This window comes from Centroberyx affinis, unplaced genomic scaffold (assembly GCF_046629955.1).
Source record: "Centroberyx affinis isolate AG114_WGS23_722 - 3 ecotype Tasmania unplaced genomic scaffold, CSIRO-AGI_Caff_v1 ptg000112l_1, whole genome shotgun sequence".
Lineage (NCBI taxonomy): Eukaryota > Metazoa > Chordata > Actinopteri > Beryciformes > Berycidae > Centroberyx > Centroberyx affinis.
This window is the reverse complement of record NW_027278814.1, coordinates 817,501-840,451: the sequence shown is the minus strand read 5'-3', so window position 1 is coordinate 840,451 and position 22,951 is coordinate 817,501. Positions and strand designations below refer to the sequence as shown.

Here is a 22,951-nt window from a genome sequence, read left to right as displayed (position 1 = left end):
AAGCCCTGATACTTCACCTGGTTTAAAAATATCTTGGTGCAAGCTAATCAAATATCTGTCCTGCCACATTACCACAATTTGCATTCTGAGTATGGACACAAAGAAAAGAACATTCAAATAACATGTCGATCTCCCTGGACGGTCTGGACTTCTGGGAAGGAAATACAGAACATCAGCTTGTACCATTAAAATTAGGACAACACAATGCATCCAATGACAAGCCTACAGTCTGAACAGTTCTGCTGTTTTAAAAGCTCATTTAAATATAAAGTGTTTGTGTTTCCCCTGAATGGACAATGTCATGATGTACTGCAGTTGTGTGGAAACCATTTGTAACGTCTCTCCACTTGCTGGGACCAAAGAACTTTTTTTGCTTTTATGACATTGTAGTATTTCACTCCCTTCTCAATCGCGTATAGCGTCCCTGCTAAGTTTGTCCCAGTCAGAAGCCGTAGCTGGGGCACCCTGCTGAAGTTATTGGGGAAGGTGGGGCCTTCGCTAAAAACACACTAAATATAACATCAGCTGTTTACTGGTGAGTTCGTTCGCTGTATCGTTGCTAAAACGATCAATTATTGTTTTCGTCCCGTTGTTCTAGTTGACACCTTGATTTTGAAACAAGCTCTTCGGTTGTTACAATTGATAGCAGCTAACTAACGTTAGCTAACCGTCGCCAACAGCTAAAAATATTCCCCCGCGGAGCAGACCTGAGATGGACACAGTGGAGCTAGCCAGCGAGGAGACTTTGGTGTAACAGCTAGCGGCAAGCTATATACTCTCAAATAGGTTATATTTCTGTTGCTGTTCATTAATTGTATAGTTGGATCTATAACGTTAGCTGTAGTTACGTAGGACTTGTTGCTCTGCAAGTAGTGGGCGTTGACAGACGGTGTTATGTCTCTGATTCTGGTGATTGAACTAACCTAACTAACGTTAAGCAATCTGATCTCTTACAGCCAGGCCCTGTTGTTTCTACCATAGCACTTTGAGTTTTATCTAATGTTCTCTAGCTAACCCACGAGGCTTTAAGTCTGGAAGAACCAGAATGCTATTTAATGTGTTTGTTTATTATATTCGCAATAGTTATATTCCTACCAAGCATGCTGTTGGTGTGGTCATATTGTAAATTGGCCAAAGTTTCAGATGTCACACTTATCCTCTATATTCAAGCAGCCCTTGTTGCCCTTGTCCAAATAGGCCAAACGAGTTCAAGATATCGCTGCTATTCTTATTTTCACTTTGAGTCCGAACGGAGGTTGTTAAGATTATCTCAAGGTGTCACGTTGTCGGCCTTGGTACGTTAAATGCAAGTAAATACAAAACAATAACAGACAGATCTCGAGGCTGTTCAGGCTGCTGTCTAATTTTTATGTTCATCAAGGACTATGTTTACAAATTGTGGGTGTTCCCCTTTAGCCTTACAGAACATATTAAACAGGGTATGAGACTGACTGCTAACAGAAGCTCTCAACCCATTATCTGTATTATCCCTTTTTGATTTGCTTGCCACTGTTTCTAAATAGCTAGGTTACAATAAAAATTTTAGTTTTTTAGGTTATGGCTTGTGCCCAGGTAGACAATACATCACAGTATTAAATAATCTTTTCTTTCCAGTAGCACTTTTAAGAGTGAGACATTATGGGCAACACCAGTGACAGGGTGTCTGGAGATCGCCATGGAGCCAAGGCCCATCGCTCAGACAGCAGCGGCAGCCACAAAGACCATGAACCCAGCAGCAAGATGGTGGACAGCACAGACGACCCCAACATTTTCAACACCCACGGGCCAGAGTCCAAGGTGCTGCTGGATGAATACAATAGAGTACAGTGATATTGCACAGAGGTTTCCTTTGTTCCCAGAGAAAAAAAAGGGCTTAGAGTTGAGATTTGCAATTCCCTGGTCTTGTTTTCTCATCTTTTGCTTTCCCCACTGACTGAAATAATCAAAATCAAGCTACTGTTGACAGTCAAATTAAACTGAGAACGTTTGGGAAAAGCTGAATCCATGAATGTGATTCTTTGTTTCCAGGCATTAGGAGAGAAAGAATTCACCCCAGATCTAGATGACCTGGTGAAGACCGGGCCTCAAGCTAGACCCACTGTCATCCGCTGGGCCGGTGGGGGCAAGGAGGTCTACATAGCTGGCTCCTTCAACAACTGGAGCACCAAGATCCCCCTAAATAAGAGGTAAATAGGACTTTTTTTGAATTCAGCAAAGATGTTTGTACATTCTGATTGTCTTATATGGATCTCATGTTCATTATCTCAGCTAGACACACTAGCTGTGACTGTGAGTACCGGTTGTATAGTTTTTATTGAGAGGAAGGCCCGTGCTAGACTAATACTAGTCTGTCTCCTTCTCTCCAAAGCCATAATGACTTTGTAGCGATCCTGGACTTGCCAGAAGGAGAGCACCAATACAAGTTCTTTGTGGACGGACAGTGGGTCCACGATTCTTCAGAGGTAAACCAACACCCAGTCATTTTCATGTTACCAATGTACAGGTCTTCTCGGCTTGTTAAACTCATAGGTGGCCCACCAGTTTTTTCACATTTTTCCTCTTAAATGTGAAATTCCGAATGTGTTTATTTTTTTATGTTTTGCCTACACAAGGTTTCTGAATTTTGTTTTTCCTTTAATACTGCTTTAATACAACATTCCCATAGATTCATGATTTCTCCTAAAGGCAACCGTTTTTAGAAAACCTAGAAAAGTTTTGGAAAATCATAAATGTCTACAAAGTTTTGGAAATGTCATAAAAACATATGGGACAATGAAAGGAAAGAGCACTATCTTGGTCATTTATAGTCCACTTGCAAAACACACAATCAGGTGTGTTTCCTCTACAGCAATGAGCTGTAGAGGAGACAACCTTGTAGAGACGTCTGTGGCACACTGAAGTGGGCAACTGACCGGACCAATACACTTTTGCCTTATCAATTCCCGTTATTGATTACCAGTATTATTTTAAATAGGACAAAATGTGCAATTTGTAACTCATTATCAAATTGTCTCACTCTCAATTCTTCCCTCATCTGCTGTGTGACTGAGAGGCGTAGTGAGGCTCAGGGGGGAGCAGAGCGTATTCAGTTCAGTTCTCCACAGCTGAAGCACAAGCAGCATAATGAAAATACTAGAGAGAAGGATCTGAAGTGTGGCTACACTTCGATAAGGAGTCTCTTTGTCCTCTTTGTTTGCTGCTCCTGTGTTGCAGAGAACTGGACTGAACACACTCTGCTTCCCCCTGAGCTCACCCCATCACGTCACAGCCTCACAGTCACTCACACACAGTCATGAATTAATTATGATTCAGGAAGTACTGAATAATAATGAATAATCAAGTGTGAAGCAAACCAAATGGCCTTTCAGTCTGAATGCCAGGCTAATTGTGGATAACAAAATCAAAACAGTATGGTATGAATTAGAATAGCAGAATTTCAAAAGGAATCCTTAAGGTATTGACACTGATAAAATCTCAATTCTCAACCCTAAAAGATGCTGACAAATATTGTAACTGTTGCTCTTTGTCATGAAATAGTAATGGAATATGAGAAGCAAAAACATCTAAGGACCCCATAAAGATTCTTTGTACATTGTACACTCTTCAAATGTCTTCAGCCCCTCCCAGTGATTGTGAAAGCAGCCACACTCACAACACCACCTAAGCCTCTCTAAAGGCCAGGGAAAAGCTGCAGTGTGTTATAAATAATAATTATGAATCTGCTTGATCATAGTTGTTTTCCTCTCCTTCCAGCCGGTGGTAACCAGCCAGCTTGGCACCATCAACAACCTGATCCAGGTGAAGAAGTCTGACTTTGAGGTGTTTGATGCCCTGCAGGTCGACTCTCTGGATAGTTCTGACACATCAGGTACATCTTATACTGTTTATACTGACTTCCCTCTAGACAACTAAATGTCATCAATCAACAGAAATAGTTATTGGGGAATTGTTATTGTTTTTCTTCAGTCCAGATCTGGATAGTCTGGAAATGTTTGGGAAATTAACTTGATTGTTTCCAGGTGTTTTAAAGTTTTGGAGTTGGACAAAATGTCTGGAAAAGCATGGAAAAAAAACTATTGCTTGGTCCCAATACACATACAACTACTTTTATGTAGATGTATACCCAGTGCTATTTGTTTGTAAAAACAGTCATTTTGACTCACAGCTATCAACATATATCACACTGTAGGAACCTGGTCAGACGTGTGATTGTGTCTGTTGTCTGTTCACAGATCTGTCCAGCTCCCCTCCAGGGCCTTATGGACAGGAGCAGTATGTCTTCAGACCTGAGGAGCGTTTCAAAGCCCCACCCATACTCCCACCTCACCTGCTTCAAGTCATACTCAACAAGGACACCAACATATCTGTCAGTTTCCCATTGTCACAGCCCCCTGCCTTGAATTCTGTTTGCTACTGTAACTCGCTATATATTTTTCTGAAAGCTTGGATTCTCTTTGTTGTTGTTGGTTTTACTATTTTGTCTGTGATTGGTAAGTTTTCCTCTTTCCCTCTCTTCACAGTGTGATCCTGCCCTACTGCCTGAACCCAACCATGTCATGCTGAACCACCTATATGCCCTCTCAATAAAGGTAGGTGGAAACTGGAAACTGCTCAACCCTTGCTACTCTTCACAGATGTAACCTGTCCTGGACGTGAAATATTAGACTCTTAAAGAATATTATAGGCATTTTTTGCCCATCTCCATGTTCCATATGTTCCACAGATTCTGGAACCCTGTTGTTTTTTTCAAGATGTTTTCTTCTGCTTCTTCTTTTTCTGCCTTAAAATGATGCGGAGCTCAGAGACTTTCAAGCCCCAGAGCAACCAAATTTGGTAGATAGGTTTCAAATCACACTGATCAGTCAGATGGTGGCACTATAAGGACTAACTTTACACACTGACCCATAACTCCCAAACTGTATAGCCTAGAATATTGTTTTCGCTCAGATTCCTTCACTCAACATGAATTCATTGCACATACTGGTTTCATTTCTGCCTTGATGGTTTTCTGCCATTTTTATTACTCCGCGCCGGTGACATTCGTGGCTGGAGGCATTATGTTTTCCGTCCATCCGTCCGTCCCATTCTCGTGAACGCGATATCTCAGGAACGCCTTGAGGGAATTTCTTCAAATTTGGCACAAACGTCCACTTGGACTCAAGGATGAACTGACTAGATTTTGGTGGTCAAAGGTTAAGGTCACTGTGACCTCACGTCCGTCCCATTCTCATGAACGCGATATCTCAGGAACGCCTGGAGGGAATTTCATTACATCTGGCACAAACGTCCACTTGGACTCAAGGATGAACTGATAAGAATTTGGCGGTCAAAGGTCAAGGTCACTGTGACCTCACCAAAGACGTTTTTGGCCATAACTCAAGAATTCATATGCTAATTATGACAAAATTTCACACAAATGTCTAATAGGATAAAATGATGAAGTGATGACATTTTATATCCAAAAGTTCAAAGGTCAACTTCACTGTGACATCATAATATTTTGCTTACCACTGTAGCTGAGAAAACGGTGCTGTCACTTACTTTTGCAGACACCAAAATCCTTTAAGTTGACCTAATAATCACATTAAATATATATGTTCAGTAAATAAAGACTGTCCTTGCAATGATAAAACAAAGTTTATTGGCGGAGGCATACAACCGCGAGACGGTTATTTCTAGCTTAATTTTAATTTTTTTTCGCTATTTCTCCCACAGATTTGATCTAGACTCCACAAAATTTTGTACACAGTATATTTGTACTTCCTGGATTACGGTATTACATAGACTTTTGAAATTCCAAAGTGTTTGATTGTGACATACAGATGAAGTTGACAGCGAAGATTGACCCCACTAACATATTCTGTTTCTGTTTTTGCAGGACGGAGTGATGGTGCTCAGTGCGACTCACAGATATAAGAAGAAATATGTCACATCTCTGCTCTATAAGCCTATCTAAACCCCACCTGCGTGCTCCACGGTGCTTATAGAGAGCAGCATGTTTGTATTCTGCTGGTTTTTATCATCACATTTAGCCAAATCTTGCACTGAAACAATTTCCAGTTTACAGGTGAGCTAAGGGCCAGTGGCTGTGATTGTGGCTATAGGGTTAAAAGGGCACACTTATCTCTACATAGGGCTCTGAACAAAAGTAGCAAAGTGTGTAGGGCGTCACCTGTGATGCTCGGCCTGCGCCTCCTATGGGGGAGATCAAAACCATACTGTGGTATTTACCTATGACGCATCTACAGTTATCCAGAGATAAGAGACTGACAAAACCACTGTGTGTATTTGAGTGTTTGCAGCACCTTGTGATTCTATGCATGTTGGTGTGTACAAAGAGAATTTGATTTGATGATGAGGGTGCCTAGACCTGTTGGATGTAGGATGTTGAGGATTGTTGGGATTTTGAGTGTTATTGGTGCGGATCAACTGTTTGATTTTAAAAGTATTGTGTCCTCATATCCTCTATGGCATTGATACAATTAAGTTTTAAACCAATTGACTTACCGTCATCCTTGGCTAGTGCATGCAGAATACCAGAGTGGTTTAAAATGGCCACTAGTTGGGGCCTAGGTACTGATGAGAACAGATTTGGCATTGCTTTATCATTACGTGCAATAAACTGTTATAAAATGAACTGCATTGTAATTGAAGGTAGACTCAGGAGCATGATGTCCTGTTCCTGTTGAGGAGGCAGCGCTCATCCCAGAGATGATACTAAAAAGGGACACGAACAATGTCTGATGTAATCCGTACTACATGTTGTGTTGAGTTTGTGTAGTTGTGTCATTCAGTAGAATCACACTGCTGAACCAACTGCTACATGAACCAAATTACCAATGAGCCCTAGTTTCCCAAAGTGTATATTTCATGGTCACTATTTGTGGACTTCTTGGCTGTTTCCACAGAATCTGGATATTAATATAAACAAATTTTCCTTAGTTGTTGGGCTTGTAGATGGTGAACGGAGGTCTAATGCTGCAGCCTGTGTTTAGTTCTGCTGTTGCCTTTATATTGACACAATTTTGCGAGCACTTTACCATCCTGTGAGCAGGACTGTTGACATAAGCTTTTAACTATGCAGCAGACTACTCTCGTACTGTAGCTTCTTGGACTGTAGAGTCCAATCTGCATTTTATAGATATGCTGAAATTGCAGTGCTTTGTAATTGTGCATCTGTGTTTAATGCTATTTATCAAATAGGGATGTACTGTATTTATCTGTTACATGTATATTTATACACAGTGGCTTACACACCCCAACAGTTACTCTTGGCTGTTTTGCATGTATTGAATGTCTACGAATTATGAGTATATGGCACATTTCACAAGTGTGGCCTGATCTCACATTTGGAGTCAAATTCTGATTAGTAAAGTGAAATAAATGGCCAGTGGAAGTTCCCTCATGGTTGTCATTTTGAGATAAAGGCCTTGTAATAACTTAATCATAGATCATTTTATCCTGTATCGATGTGATCGGAGACATTCTATCATTTTCAGATGAATTCAAAATGCTAAACAGATGAATGGAGTTTTCAGTGCAGTTTGAAGCTATAAATACTTTTCTCACTTTTGTGTTGTTTATAGCCATTCAAGTGAGTCTGCATTTTGAGTTATGGTGTGAATTTTGTCGTTCAAGTATCTGCACATATGTACCCATAACCCACAGAATTCTGAAAGGGGATTTCAAAACTCCTGTTTGTGAAAAACTCGAGACAGCAAAAATACTCTGAGCCATTATGAGGTTTTGTTTCAAGAGGCTTTAGACTTAAGGATATGATAAAGAGTATGGACATATTATGGCGCTTTTAGGCTAAAACCAAAACTTGAATTTTACAACTCTTTCATGTTTGTTTTAAGAAAATACTTAGCAGAAGCAGTGTTGAAATCTACTGTACAAGGTTTTACTTGTTTGCAAATAAAAAGAGGACAAGCTGTTCCTATTCCTTTGTCTTTCTTTCTATTGGTTGGGTGATGTTGCTGGTTTAAGTTCCTGTTCTGCTGGTTTGATATAGCTAAAGACATATTTTTGTATGTTCTCTTCACATTATTTCCATATCTATCACTAGATACCCAAGTCCACCTCTTAACAACCCAATTAAACCTGAACCATCTGTGAGCTGTGGGATCAACATATACCACCGAACCTATTGTGTATTCAACAGAACTAGGCCACACAGGCTTTTTTAAAATGTTTTATTCATTCTTTCCCAAAATCCTTCGTTGCTAATACTTTGCCAACACAACACACACTGACTGTCATCAGAGACAGGATCCATATGAGTCCTGTATCGGCGTTCTAGTTCATTACACACAAACTCGGAAACAAAGCTGCTCTCCAATCACATAGCATAGCTGCATCAATCAAATAGCACTATATACATATAAAACTCAGGACCAACAGCACACTGTTTCAAACTGCTGTTTGATTCCCTTCTTAACAACAAACACTAAAAAGGCATTGTTTACGCTCTAACAAGGTGCAGTGCGGACCCAATTCTTTCACAATCTTTCAAATCAGTGTTTTTTGCTTTAGTAGGCTATACAGTTCTTCAAAGCTTTTCCCTTTAACATCTTTAGTTTCCAAAAGAAAATAACAAACTTTGTATCTATTGAAATATTTGGCAATTCACTCAAATGTTTTCTTTTTCCAAAGATTTGAGCGCAAACAAGACCTAATTTGGCAAATCTAAGGTAGACACCAAGCGCTAGTTCAAGGCCATTTCTACAGTTGAGAGCCAATTGAAGTAGCTCTCAAGCTAAATTTAAAGGCAAGCGAAGCAACATTATCCAGAGCTTTGTTATAGGTGAACAACAATATTGTGATCAGTGACTTAAATAACATGAAGGCATAGTTTCTTTGTGATTTGATATCAGATACAGCCTATGTGACTAGTTTATTAAAAATGGCGTAATCCTCTAACGTACACTGCTTATAAATCATACAATGCAGAAAGTGAATGTAGTCAAATCAACAAACATTTTCCTAATGCAATGATGTTTAACATCAAAATAAAGCAGATATAGAGTAAAGCTATTGCACAGCTACCCAGATATTCAACTTTGCATAAAAGCAAATGTTGGATGTGATTATTCACACACACACACACACGCACACTCACACTCACACAAACACACACACTGCACACTCACACAAACACACAAAAGGTAAACTGAATACAGAAAAAAGCATATTATTTACAGCATAAAATGGCAAATGTACAGCACAAATACACATCAAAGCAAATGGGAAGATGAATTGCAACACTGTAATCAATAGGCAAATTCCAGAACAACGATCCCACCAGTAGCCTGCCAAAGTTTGTATCCACTAGAAGAACTTGATAACATCTATTGCCATTGCCATGGGAATGCTAAGACGGCCTGAACCAAGATAAATAACATACTAAAAACAAAACACATTTTAGGATGTGGAAGTCACACGTAGCATATGGCCTTGTGGGAAAGATCCACTTTGTTTTGGTCCATAAAAGGAGCTCATTAACGTAGCACGTTTCCAAATAAACTGAACCAACTGTCTAACGGTTACCGTCTCTGTGGCTTTAGAGGCCCTCTGAAAGAAGACAGCAGGTTTCCATCACAACTTCCCTATGGTCAGGTAAGAGCTGGGTTTGTCATTCGCATGGGTAAGGCAAGTGAAAGTCAAGTAAGAAGTTCAAAGTCCAAACTTTGGCAACTATTGGTGATCCCCTGTTCCACAACTTCCTGCACGGTTTGATTTCACCCTTGAACATCTCTGTCATGCATCAACACTCCAGAAAAAAATATATAATATGCAGAACAATACAATATTGCACTGATGGTCTCTTAACATTACGAGTGTGACTATATGTTCCAGTGTCAGGCACAGAAATAAAAAGAAGCCGGTGTGCCATGATCATTTAATAAACAACATCATTATTGCACATGCTCGTATGAGAACCCCTGTAGAGGAGCTTGAATACGCGTGTTTAGCCTGGTTCCATCTGAGCCCTTTACCCCTGTCCTTAGCCCCTCCTTTTTACATACTGTATAGCATTCTTTAAAATCAGAATTGACCAGATGGAGAAAAGCCTTAAGGATTTAAAGTGTAACTAAACACCAAACCCAGATCTGTTTAAAGCCTGATATCTAATGGTAAAACGCACGCTACTGAAATTGCCACCTGCTATTGGCTGATCCTTGGTGCCAGATGATGTCATCTTCTATAGAGTACAACAGGTAGTGACATCACCTGGCACCAAAGATCAGCCAATAGCAGATGGCAATTTTAGTTGCATGGTTTTTACCATTAGATGTCAGGCTTTACACAGATGTGGGTTTGGTGTTAAGTTTTTAATTGACCCAACTTTCCTGTCTTTCAGTACTTCCAGGTTGGTGGGTCGGTACCAAAAATGACCCAGGACCTTTAGGACCTAAAAGCAGAGGCTTGTGACTGAAACAGAACCTTTCTAGGGCTTTTGTTCTGCTATTCAGAACCCTTGGCTAATGGCTGACATACCATTCAAAAGCTTCCTCCACAAATACAGATAATAGCTAGTACACAATTACTTAGTAGTGATCACCTACCTACATTCCTCCACTGTGTCTAGTGATACATTGTGGATGTCATTGTATTTGCATTGCACTTGCAAAAAAATGTCTTCATTAAGGAAGTGCCACAAGGAGTAAACTTGCATTTCTGTGGCAGTCAAAGTTGAGGATTTCATGTCTTCGAGTGAAGTGATCGATCATATATGTGTGGGTGTGTGTACGCGTGTGTAGAATTCCTCTCACAAGCCACGAGTAAAACATGCATTAACACTTATTCCGTCCACAGGCTGTCTGGCTCTTAGGAGAGGATGCCCTTAGATACAGATCTGGAGCCAGATTACGCTTCCAAATTCCTAAATCACACATCTGGTCTGAGATCAGCGTCTAGGAGCAACTTCACCCAACTCCATCGGTAGCAGCCGGGACGCACGTCACTGAAACCACCAGAGGCACATTTCAAACACCTTCTTCTGTCACGCACACAACAAGGCAAACTGCAGACTGCATCACTCAAAGACAGTAATAGATGTAGTGATGTAAGGGGGATTAGGGGGGAAAAAGAGAGCGTGAGAGATAGGGGAAGGGGGAGAGTGAAGTTTGGGGTAAGGCTCAAGGTGCAAAATGATACTGTGCACGTATTGCCTATAGGTGTGAGCTGGCAGGGCAGAGGAGGGAGGGACGGAAGCACTCTCAAGGTCGGATGGGACAGGTAAGGCCAGGGGTGGAGGGAAGGTCTTGGCTGTTTCGGCGTAGAGGTCAGAGTTCAGAGGCGGTGGCGTTGAGGCTGGTTCTTTAACAGGTCAGAGTCTCAACAAGGCATTGGCTGCTGCGCTTCCTCGTCGCTGGACGCTGATTGGCCGTGGCCACGACGACTTCGGAAGCATCGCTGGTCTTCAGGAAACCCCAATCAGTAGGCCGCTCTCTGGCAACACCTCTCTGGTCCTCAGCTGAACGAAGGAGAGAAGGAGGAGAGAGGCGTTATACAATCTAATACAACAGACAAACTGTTGGCAAAATAGAGAAATGGTTAAACAAGTAACACCGCAACAAGAAGTAGTTTGCCATGTAATGCACTGTTAGTTATACTGAGATTCCTGAAATGCAACTGATTGCAGATGAAAAGCTGAGGATGAATGATTAGAGGATAAGCAATGCTGTTATTCATATCCCCTGTCCCTTACAAGCGCACACACACACACACACACACACACACACCTGCTGTTTTGCCTGTGTGGTGCGAGCCTGGTGGTGTGAGTGGGTGTAAGTATTTATGTCAGCGCTTGATCCCATTGCTCCCATGATTGAAGGGCAGCAGTAAGCCTTTTTTTTTTTTTTTAAAGCTGTCAGGCCATGTCTATGTTTGTGTTTAGGTCCTTGAGTGATACTATGATAGTATATACACAGTGGAAACTATGCAGTACGGTTCACTTGAAGCTGTAAATAGATTCAAGCGTACTACAGGGGCATTTAGAAGTAAACAACAGTTTGGTGCACTGGTGGCTCAGCGGGTTGGAGTGTGTTGTGGGTTCAGGAACAACTCATGGCCTTTTTAAGCCCTTATTCAACCAGGCAAGTTGACTAAAAACACAACAACTTCAGTGCGTAGCTGTAGAGGAAGGTTGGTTTTGGCCATAACAAGCCCATTGTCACCGGTCATAACTCCCTCTTTCTCCCATTTTCTAGTCAAAGTAAACACAGTTATACAATGATGTTAGCTGTCTGTCAGGATGGTAAAGCAGTGATGTCATAGCATGATAAGGACAAGCAAATCCACACTGAGGTAAAAGTTGCCCCTGACCACAAAGCCATGATCCAATTACCTCTGCAGCCACAGCTTAACCACAGAGAATTACAGCACAGTTGTCAGGAAATTGAAAGATCGGGGACAACTTCTACCTGTTCGCAACACCACAAGATGTCAAACTATTACCAGCATAAGGAGAGGAAGAGGAGGAGCTTAGAGAGGAAAGTCTCAGCTCGTTCTTCTGGGGGTATTCAGAAGACAAGGAACAAGGAAAGGAGAGAAGGAGAGGAGAGGAGAGGAGAGGAGAGGAGAGGAGAGGAGAGAGACAAATGCAGGATGAAGGAACAAGTGACACAGAAGCAGAAGGCCCAAAGTGACTGATTTACACCATATATAGAAAAGACTATGATTAGGACACTTGGCACACTACAACATACACTACAGACAGACACAGTACTGTGACCTATGGAATATGCGTACAGTACAGATAACCTATGTATGGGATATACTGTATGAATGAAGGTGGATATGGAGAAGTGATTTTTGCTTACCTCCAAGTTTGTCCTTGCTTTCTTCAGCACATCACGAGTCCTTGATACTGCAATAAACAAAAAAAATCTCTATTATCTCTATTACAATATAGGCTCATGGCTGCAAGTACACACACATGATCACACCATGTCAGCACTTTCATTGCTTCATACTTACACTGGTTGACTATGTAGTGCTCCATGCTCTCCTTGGTGCGGCTGGTGCTCCTCAGTCTTTGGATGGTTCCCTGAAGAACCTCTTCCTGCTCTGACATACGCAGTTTCAGGGACAAGATCTCCTCCTGCATACACTGCTCCTACACACACACACACACACACACACACACACACACACATACACACATAGATGTTTGTTGTCATGGCTTGGCATTGTTAGCTGACAGGTTTGACTTTCAAAGCTATTAAAGACCAGACCATTCTTGTGCAGTCGTATCATGAAGTAAATTCATTCGGTCATGAAACACCACACTGTGTTACAAACCTTCTTAAGGTTTTGGGTGGAGCGATCAGCGCTGGGCAGAGCCGCCCTCCAGAACATCTTCAGCAGAGCCATGGCCTCCTCTAAGATCTGCCTCAGAGTCTTGGTGTTGGACAGAAGACTCTTCACACATCCATAGTCCAGCACCTGCACACAGAGCTCAGTTAAATGCTGTCACCTTTACAGCCGCGACTTCTATTATTCCTTGTCATTGTTTTGTTCAAGAATATTTCTTTGGCAACGTGTCTTGTCCTTCTGTCCCTCACCAGGTCGCCGGTCTGCTCCTGGTTGCCCTCCAGCAGTGGTTGGCTGAGGCAGGCCTGCAGTGCTGTCTCCATGCGCTGGACAAGGCTCCGGCCCTCTAGGACTTGCTGCTGCAGGGCGCTGAAGTCATCCACGTGACCGATGGCATGGCGGCCATTGCGGTTTGCGAACGATCCGTCAGGGGCCTCCCCCTCCAGTTCAGAGTGGGGGTCAAGAAGGTCTGCTGCAGGGAGAGATGGAGAGAGGAGTGAGTCTTGGAATGAAAAGAATTAATGAAATTATCATATTTCCTTTTGAAAGAAAGAGATTGTGGCAGTGATAAATAATTAAAATATGGCAACGCTATTAGGATCAATACTGGGTGTTATACTAGTTGCAAAGCATAACAATCTTTTTATAATCGATAGACAAATGTCACAGGGAGATTAAGTTTCAGTCATGCCGTGCAGTTAAAGTCACACCATTGGCAGTGCTGTGGCTGTCCTCCAGGTCCAAGTAGGGAGCGTAGGGAGATCCACAGTTAAACAGACCAATGTCCCTGACTGGTGGAGACGGAGCGGGGTCTGTGGAGCACGCAGACACACAATCCAGGCTAGGTCACACAGCAAAGCACACCACAACACACCAGGCAGAGTCCTAAACCTCACCAACGTCTCCTGTGGTAGTATGTTAGTGTTTCACGCAGTATAGCAAACACACAGCTGGTCTGTCTGTCCAAGCATCTAACAATTCACATGCTGTGTTGTTGTATGTAGTAGATGCAAATGTTGGTAGGTAGGTAGGGAAGCATTTATGTGCACTACTAGTCAAAAGTTTGATCTAAAGGTTTATGCTTACATACTTGAAATGTAATATAATTTGTGAAGCTGATGCTTATGTATAAATTTCTTTCCAAAGCCTGTGCCTTTCCATCAAGGCAAAGGGCGGCTACTTTAAAGAATCTAAAATATAAGATCGTTTTGATTTGTTTAACACGTTTTTGGTCACTGCAAATAGTAAAAATAAAGAAAAATGGGTGTCCAAACTTTTGACTGGTAGTGTATGTATATATGTATGTATGTATGTTTGTATGGATGTATACCGATATCCAGAGCGGTGTGCCTCTCACCGTGCAGCAGCTGTCGTCTGTAGAAGCTGTCTCTCTGGGGGCTGGCAGTGAGGGCGGAGAGGGAGGGAGTCCGAGGAGAGCCGACGCCCAGCTTCTGCTCCAGCTGCTTGTGGAGCTCCAGTTGTTTGAGGGCACTGTTCTCCTGGACGCTGTTCTGCAGCTGGGCCCGCAGACTCCTCACCTCCCCCAGCAGCTCCCCCAGCTCCACTGGCAGGCCTGGCAGCTCACACAGGTAGCCTGGAGATAACAGTCACTGACAGTTTGGAGATACTCTTGCTCTGGAGGTCTGTGTGCTGTAGAAGTCTTAATTCTATCACAGCACTAGAATAACGACTAGATGCAGTTTGATATTTGGCTATGAATACTTTAGAGGGTGGGTGCTCAAATATATTTGAAATTGTACATATAGTATACAGGTGTGCTTTTTTTTTAAAAAACACATGACGCTGACAGCATGAACCACTTGACAACCCCTGGGCAGTGCAGATTTTCTATTGATTATAGGTAGTGTACAGTGAATACACTGACCTTTATTGGCCTTTGAGCTGGCACACACACGGTCGTAAACCTGCAGTTCACTCTGCAGGGAGTGGATCAGCTCCCTGCCCTCACACAGCTGCTGCTGCAGTAGAGACACCTCATGCTGGAGCCTGGGGACACACAGGTAAATACTGTATACTCAGAGGACCAATATGCAAACACAGACAGACACACTTTCTTTCTTTCTGTCTGTCGGTCGCTCTCTGTTTCTCACTGACACACACACCTGTTGTTCTTCTCCTGACTGGCCTGCCGCTCCTGCCTTAGCGTGTGTATCTGCTGTCCCTGCTCCTGGCTGTGAGTCTGCAGCCGTCTTAGCTCCTCCTTCCACTGCTCCGCCTCCAGCTCCGCTTGCTTCAGACGGGCCCGTCCCGTGAGCACCGCCTCCCGCAGCTGCACTGCCTCCTCACATGTGTCTGAGGGACAAGGAGAGAGGGAACCGGTAAATATCAAAAACAATCAGAATTGTTTTCAGTTCAGTTGGCTGTTAGATGCAGTACCTGTGCTGGCCTGCAGGCGGGACTGTAGAGCCAGGTTTTCTTCCTTCAGGACCCTGATCTCATTGGACAGCTGAGTGACTGTGTCCAGTCCTTGAATGTAGATGTTAGTGGGTGCACCTGGGATGAAAACAGGAATTATTTAATATAATTTGAGAGTGAAACCAGTGGTAGTGTTATTGGCATTAATGCAGTATGTTTATATGTAGGAGAATACCATATATAGAGTGTGTGTAGATGTGTGTGTGGACTGCTGTACCTCCATCACGCCCAGCGGTGGCCAGTCTCTCCTCCAGCTGCTGTCGGAGCCTCTCATTGGTCCTGATGGACTCCTCCAGACGCTGACGCAGACACCTCACCTCCCGCAGGTGCTCCTCTATCAAGTCTACCCCTGGAAACAAATACATGATAATAATGCCATAATCATGTGGCTTCACTTGAGCTTATCATTAAGCATTTTTCATTACTAATAACTTGAAGTCACAGTGCAATGGAAAATTACTTTTTCACATTGCATAGCTATTACTTTTGCTTCCTGGAAAACTTCCTGATACTGTATATATATAGTGATAGAGAATAGCATAGGGTCATACCTGCATGACTATTTCCTGATTGGTGTCCTGATAATCCAGAATAGCTTCCAATTGGCTGAACCATGTTCTCCATATCCCACAGTGTCCCACCTGTCACTAGACCTGAGTCGGACTTGAGCGAGTGGCCCTCGGGGATGCCGCCCAGCTGGTATTGTTGAAAGGCATGATGGGATAGCTGGCTGTAGGTGGAGAGGTCGTGCTGGTTGTGGGCACCAGGTGAGAGAGGGGACAGAGCCTTGCCATGGGGAACCACAAAGCCTGTAACCATACACAAAGCAATGGAGGTGTGTAAAACATCCTGTTGAATGTTTTCAACAAAACATCTACTGCAAAATTAAATCGATGCAAGTTAGCGGGTGGCTGCAGTCAGGAGTTATTTCCTGGCTATGCTACAGAGCATTTTAGAATATAATTGCATCTATTAACAAGGTATCATGAGTTATGTCTTTGATTTTGAATTACAATTTAGACACCATTCCATTTATGTCACACTGTCCCTGGCCCCTCACCCCTGTTCTCATTCATCTGTTTGTACAGCGTGTCCAACTCTTGGCGAACAGCGTTCACAGACAGGGCTCTGGGCTGGGGGTCAAAGGTCACATGCTGACCCCAGAGGTCAGGGCCAGATGGGACAGGGAGGGAGGTGGAAACAGGCCCACTGACAAGGGCTGGAGGAGGATGACAGGAAGTGAAGGGTAGGAAACATGAAGTAAGAAGAGGAAAAAGGTGAGCTGAGATAAGAGTCTCAGATTTTTGTTTTTGGAGTTTTACAAATCATAGATCTGTGTGTCCCATACCTCTGGAAGAGTGAACGGCCAAACCCACAGGGGCTGAGCAGAGCATGTTGGGACAGCTGTTGGAAGACTTGAGGCCACGGGGAGGAAGGATAGATGGACAGACTGGAAGCGGGTGGAGAGGGGAATGGAAGGTGAAAGGATGGAAAGAGGCATTTCCAGACAGGAGAGGTGAACAAAAGAATAAGCTTCAACGATACCTTCTCTTTCTGATCCATGTCCTGGCTGCCGCCTGTGCTCCTCCTGATACTCGCTGGCATCTAGATCAGAGCACAGCTCCAAGTCCTCGTTGGTTCGACACTCGTCTGACACCAAAGAGGTCCTGTCTGATTGGTCGGTGGTTTCGGAGAGGGCATGGCAGCTGGATGGGGTCTCCGGACGCTGCTGCAGTTTGGTGTGGAGGGACTCAATGATTTTATCCTTCTGCTGAAGCTCCTTACTCAGCCTACATGCACACACACACAAGAAAGAGAATCAATCATTGCATTCTTAGCTTCTAGTTATTTTTGGCAGATAATTGGCAATTCATAACTGCTTAACATTGTCTGACACAATCCATGCCAGAGCTCTGTAATGCTACGTTACTATGCATGGAAACTACATGTGTATCTCCCTTACTGTTTGAGCTGTCCATGTAGAAACTCCCTGTCTCTCTCCAGCAGCATTCTAAGAAAGGCTGTCTCTCTCGCTTGGCCACGACCCCCACCCACAGAGAAAGACCACAGAGAGTCCCTGTATATGGGACTGCTCTTAGAAATCATAGACTTCCACAGAGGAGCCATCGGACCACCAGTCAAACTCAGAAACGAAGCACGAGTCCTGGATGCACTACAGCCTGAGCTGGCTGAGCCTTGTCTGGCTGCAGTCTAGATCCAGCAGAAATACTGACTAAAGTCTTTGTTGGCTTCTGGTTCTATTAACTTTATCCGGACCTCCCAGAAGACAATATACATAATATTCTGCAATGCAAAAAAAAAATCTCAGTAGTTATCCATGCAAGGTGTCAGTTTTGTCGAAATCCATTAATAAGTGATTTCTCAAAGCTCCAACAAGAAGAGTAGTCCACACACTGGGGAGGATGGAAGGAGGCAGCAGTGAGCGACTGTCACGCAGTCACGCTGAGCCTCTTAAGTGAGGCTGGCAGGACACCTGGGAGTCCTCTGCTCAACTCACTCCACTTAACAGTAAAGGATCCAGTGTGCAGCCTGTGTGTGGATTAACAACAACCTTCTGTCTCCTCTCCAACATATGGAGCCATGTGGACGGCTCCCCTCCTGCCCCGGCGCGTCACATGACTAAGTAAACTAATCACCAGGAGAGAGACAGTGCTCTACACTTTAAGCTACTATGGTGCACTAATTTCAAGTGACACAAATGTCACAACACTGCAGGCCATACTACAATACCGTGCAGCTTTGTTGTTAAGAAGGTTTAGAGCGGGCAAGTAGAGCCACTGGCTAGAATGTGTTGGTTTTAAATTTGATTTGTATCATGGGAGCCTATGAAACTCAGAATGATTAACCAGAGTCCACAAAACATTTGCAAGTACTTTACATGTGCATACAATACTTGAGCCGTATCTGTGTGTGTGTAGGTAAGAGAATCAAGTAGGTAGATTAAGTTTCAGCTGTGCTATTCGTGGGTTCACTGTCTGATTTCTCATCTTTAAGCTGTAATGCACGTGTGCAGGTCTGTAACTAAGCACATGTTCAGTTAACATACAGTATGTGGCTGTTCTTTGCCATGCTGACAGCTATACTGGACTGTGTATGTACACATGTATTGAAAATCTGTTAAATTATTGCAGATGAGTATAATTAGGTAGTGAGGAACAGTTTACTCTACCTTGGCTTTATTCCATTTTATAAACCTGTGTATTAACCTATGGAGAGGTGTAGGTGCAGTTTTTGTATTTTTAGCACATCATGTTTGCACCGACCAAACAAAACAACCTCTCAGACTGGATGGGGTTGGTTGAGGCAGAGATCACCCCTTGGCTTACCTTGCCCCTACCTCATGGTAAACAAATTCTGACAAACATGCGGCCACAGACACACACACACACACACAAAAAACAACTGCACATGATCAAGAAGCCAACCCACCGTAGGGCAAGCAACTCATGGCCTGTCTTGTCATCATGGCCCTCTGCACGGTCTCCTATGGAAATGAGACAGGAGACAGAGAGAGAGCAGAGGAGGGGAGAGAGAGATGAAGATTTGGGCAGACAAAGATCATAAGAACATGAAATTGTAAAACATGAAGCAACTCTCTGTGTGCTAGGAGTGAGGGAAAGGAGATTTTCCTTACGTCCACTGATCTTGGTGCCCACTCTCTGTGCCAAGGCAGTGCTCTGTGCCAGCTGCTCCCTGAAGCTCTGGCCCATGTAGTAGTCAATATCGTTGGCACGCAGCAGCTCCTCAAAGGCCTATAAGTTGTAAGTTGTAGCGTAGAATATTGTAGATTTATATCAGATAAAATTAAAACGTGGTTTGAATGAAAAAGGGGATGAATGCAGAGAGGTTTGCCTTACCTTGGTGGTGTCACCCAGGTGCTGTGTGAGGATATGGCAGACTCCTCGCCCCTCTCTCATCCTCTGCCTCAGGTGGGACAGCTCGCGGGCTTGAGCCTGGATCAGAGTGTTGTACTTTCTGTGAAGGGAGGAAGAGAAGGGACCAGAGGGACACAAGGAACCACAGAATAATGTGAAGAAGTATTCAGCACAGCACCAAAACATGCTATTCAAATGATCATGGTACATAGTTAAAACCATGATTAGTAGATGTTTATCTGCTGTGTAATGCTGCTTGTCTTTAGGGAACTTCTCTTTGCAAAATCTCTTTACAATGGAAAGGACACACTGCACATCCCAGACAGTGCAGAGATCTTGGCATGTTTTCATAGCGCTAAGGGCTGGAAGTCATATGACTAGCCATTCCCATGTGCATCTACTAAATGTGCTGGGTAAAAGAAAGTTGCCTAGGGGGCACAGGGACTATGGAGGCAGGAGCAAAAACCAACCCACACTAAGTTTCTGAACCCTACCCCTCTAACTTAGCTCCACTCACCCTGGCCAGGTGGCACATTTCCCCTCCTCTGTCAGGCCTTTGCCCTCCAGCCTGGAGCTCTTCAGTTGCGCCTCCAGTGAGGCAACACGCGACACCAATTCTCGCAGCTCCCGGCTGGGCTTGGGCTCTGAGCGAGTCCCAAGGGTGTCCGACATCCAGCCTTCATCCTCCTCCACACCGCTAGGGGCTGGAGACGCCTCAAAGGCCCAATTCACCTGGAAGATCAGGACAAAATGGAGAGAAGCGATAGGAGGGTAATTGTTATCCACTTTATGCTCATAAACTCAATACAAGAATTAACCCAAAAATATAAGCCAGAGTAATAAACAATGTAGAGCAGCTTGTCTCTGCTACCTTGCGTGGGGTGCGCTCCAGGCTGGAAGCATAGTCGCTGGTGGTGGAGAGGGAGCGGACGCGCAGCTGCAGCCCACGGATCACCTTGTGGCAGCGGGTCAGCTGGGAGCGCAGGTCCTGGACCAGATGCTGGAGAGAGTCTGCTCCTGGCTCATCCCCCAGCTCATAAGCACTTGTGTTACTGCTGCGGTTACCAGTGTACCAGCCCCCGCCTGCACCCTCATAGTCCTGATGATGGGACAGCGACGTACACATCTCCAGGTCATCAAACTCTGATGGAGGGACAGGTGAGGAGAAATATTAATGTATGACTGACATGTGAGAGAAAAAATAGATAGGGTGTGTTTGGGTTTTGGAGACAATTTTGCATTTCTGTTTGTCACCTGGGCTGCTAGCGTCTTCTCGCTCAGCCTCGTTCTCACTGCGGCCGCAGGTCTCATAACCCAGATCTTGGAGATCCACTTGCACCTGCTTACTGGCCTGCTGCACTGACGTCTCCGCTGCAGAGAGGTGAGAGACAAATTACTGGCCACTTTTAGAAAAAGAAATTGTCTGGTTATTGTTTTGCTTTGTCGAGCACTTTTTTGTCTGCGTGTGCACATATCAGTGTGTGTGTGTGTATGCGTCTATATGTGTTCCTGAGTGCAACTTACTCAGCAGATCCCTGTAGTCCTTCAGTTGTTCAGCCTGAGCGTGGACAGTGGCCTCGGACACCATCAGCCTCTCCTGCAGCTCTCTGTTCTCCTGCCGGCTCAGAGCCAGATCGGAGCGCAGACGGGCCGCCTGCTCACGGAGGCCCTCCTCCACATGCTGCCAGAACACTCCCACCTCGCTGCTGTCACCACCAGGCTCCACCTCCTGTGAAAACAAAGTGTTTTAGCAACGCTGATGCGTATTCCAAATAAAAAGACATCACATCGTACTTTAAATTGACTCCAGAGGGGATACATATTTCAAAAAATACTTTGATAAACACACAGTACACTAACTATTCCGTGATCTTTGAGAGAGGACAGGCAGGAGCAGCTGTCAGGACCTCACTGCTTATATAAACCACCATGAGGCTAAGAAAACAGCCCGACATAGAGACTGTTATACCAACAGAGAGAGAAGTCAGAGACAAAAGGAGGGCAGGCCTAGAGGCAAGGCTGCTTTAGTAGGGATTGTCAAATATTGCTATTCAGTCAGCACATTTAGGCTTTAAATTGTATTGCTATGATATATCAAATTGTTCGGTATTTCTTTGTTTATTTAAGACATTGTAAGATGTACAGAAGAGGACGAGGGCCACGTGAAAAAATCTTGTTCTGAGAATAAAGGCAGAATTCTGAGATGGAAGTCAGAATTCTGAGATGAAAGTCAGAATTCTGAGATTCTAAGAATTAAGTCAGAATTCCGAGGTTAAAGTAATTCTGACTTCATTCTCAGAATTCTGAGATTAATCTCAGAAATCAAATACATTTGTCACATGCGGCCTTAATCCTCTTCCACAGTGATGAGTTAAAGGGGCAGTAGGTGATATTTTACTGCCCCATAGCACAAAATGACCATAATATGTCTGGGTGATATCTGTGGTAGGAAATTCCTACTAGTCGCCCATAGAGGTGGATGAAGGTCAAAGATTTCTTAATGCCTCTTTAAATGTTTAATGTGTTACCGTCTCAGTCTGCTGTGGCTGACGATGGGACAGTAAAGTCCCCAGGTCCAGAGAGTGCGGCCGGGTGCAGTGCCTCTTCCCCCGCTCGTCTCTCAGCCTCACACACGGAGGGCCACGCTTCCCTGCCGACGCTGGAGGTGCCTCCTCCTCCTCCTCCTCCTCCTCCTCTTCCTCCTCCTCCTCCTCTTCCTCCTCCTCCTCCTCTTCTTCTTCCTCCTCTTCTTCCTCAATATACTCCTCTTCCTCTTCGTATTCCTCTTCCAGGTTCAGACTGTGTTCCTCCTCTGGGTTTGTCCTCAGTCCCAGGACTCCAGCTCTCCCTTGGCTGTCTCTCAGAGCCTGGTTCTCCCGCTGCAGGCTCAGCAGTGCACTCCTAGGGGAGGACCAAAAGAAACAGGAACCCACATAGACATCAGCATAAATATGGAATCACACTGTCCTTTATAGGATGAGGATGATTTATAGGATGGTCATCAAGTTAAAACCAATGTTTTTCATAGTTCCTGAAAAGTTGTCATTTTGGAGATACAACAACAGTACTTCTATGTATGAGTGTTATGGACCTACTGTATAACAATTCTCACTCTATATACTTTCTATGACCATATTTTGCCATAATTTCATATTAGACAACCACAAAATAAAGTTTCCTGAGTATGTTAAAGGCAAATATGCACCTCATCTGAGCTAGGGAGGTGAATCCATCCCTCTCCAGCTGTGACCTTATTTCTTCAAGTTCCCCGTTAAGAGTCTTCTCTACTTCCACAGGCT

General features: G+C 43.9%; 2 protein-coding genes across 3 annotated transcripts in view; one reads left to right on the top strand and one right to left on the bottom strand.

The window, feature by feature from the left end:
• The first annotated feature begins 470 nt into the window (after positions 1-470).
• On the top strand, positions 471-7,924 carry LOC139650240 (5'-AMP-activated protein kinase subunit beta-2-like). Of its 2 annotated transcripts, none has more exons than XM_071526846.1 (8): positions 471-535; positions 1,618-1,797; positions 2,029-2,186; positions 2,369-2,462; positions 3,754-3,868; positions 4,233-4,366; positions 4,521-4,589; positions 5,879-7,924. In XM_071526846.1, exons 2-8 carry the CDS (start codon positions 1,639-1,641, stop codon positions 5,954-5,956), a joined length of 807 nt encoding a protein of 268 aa, XP_071382947.1. In that variant the 5' UTR covers positions 471-535; positions 1,618-1,638; the 3' UTR covers positions 5,957-7,924. The 2 variants fall into 2 exon arrangements, with proteins under 2 accessions (XP_071382947.1, XP_071382954.1); XM_071526853.1 differs by having other exon boundaries at positions 486-535; positions 1,615-1,797.
• A 3,277-nt stretch (positions 7,925-11,201) lies between these two features.
• LOC139650677 (myomegalin-like) overlaps positions 11,202-22,951 on the bottom strand; it is a 22,704-nt gene continuing 10,954 nt past the window's right edge. Inside the window, exons 17-42 of the mRNA XM_071527423.1 lie at positions 22,858-22,951; positions 22,453-22,553; positions 22,181-22,401; positions 21,177-21,381; positions 20,907-21,023; positions 20,524-20,795; positions 20,170-20,384; positions 19,635-19,752; positions 19,412-19,529; positions 19,207-19,261; positions 17,284-17,546; positions 17,129-17,191; positions 16,817-16,975; positions 16,308-16,565; positions 15,974-16,105; positions 15,718-15,834; positions 15,444-15,633; positions 15,206-15,327; positions 14,678-14,914; positions 14,031-14,132; positions 13,572-13,789; positions 13,309-13,452; positions 12,985-13,123; positions 12,828-12,874; positions 12,463-12,517; positions 11,202-11,479 (exon numbers count right to left, since the gene is read on the bottom strand). The exon at positions 22,858-22,951 is cut by the window's right edge and continues 94 nt beyond it. Coding sequence (XP_071383524.1) covers positions 11,325-11,479; positions 12,463-12,517; positions 12,828-12,874; positions 12,985-13,123; positions 13,309-13,452; positions 13,572-13,789; positions 14,031-14,132; positions 14,678-14,914; positions 15,206-15,327; positions 15,444-15,633; positions 15,718-15,834; positions 15,974-16,105; positions 16,308-16,565; positions 16,817-16,975; positions 17,129-17,191; positions 17,284-17,546; positions 19,207-19,261; positions 19,412-19,529; positions 19,635-19,752; positions 20,170-20,384; positions 20,524-20,795; positions 20,907-21,023; positions 21,177-21,381; positions 22,181-22,401; positions 22,453-22,553; positions 22,858-22,951 — 3,917 coding nt within the window. The 3' untranslated portion in view covers positions 11,202-11,324. The remainder of the gene's footprint in view (positions 11,480-12,462; positions 12,518-12,827; positions 12,875-12,984; positions 13,124-13,308; positions 13,453-13,571; positions 13,790-14,030; positions 14,133-14,677; positions 14,915-15,205; positions 15,328-15,443; positions 15,634-15,717; positions 15,835-15,973; positions 16,106-16,307; positions 16,566-16,816; positions 16,976-17,128; positions 17,192-17,283; positions 17,547-19,206; positions 19,262-19,411; positions 19,530-19,634; positions 19,753-20,169; positions 20,385-20,523; positions 20,796-20,906; positions 21,024-21,176; positions 21,382-22,180; positions 22,402-22,452; positions 22,554-22,857) is intronic.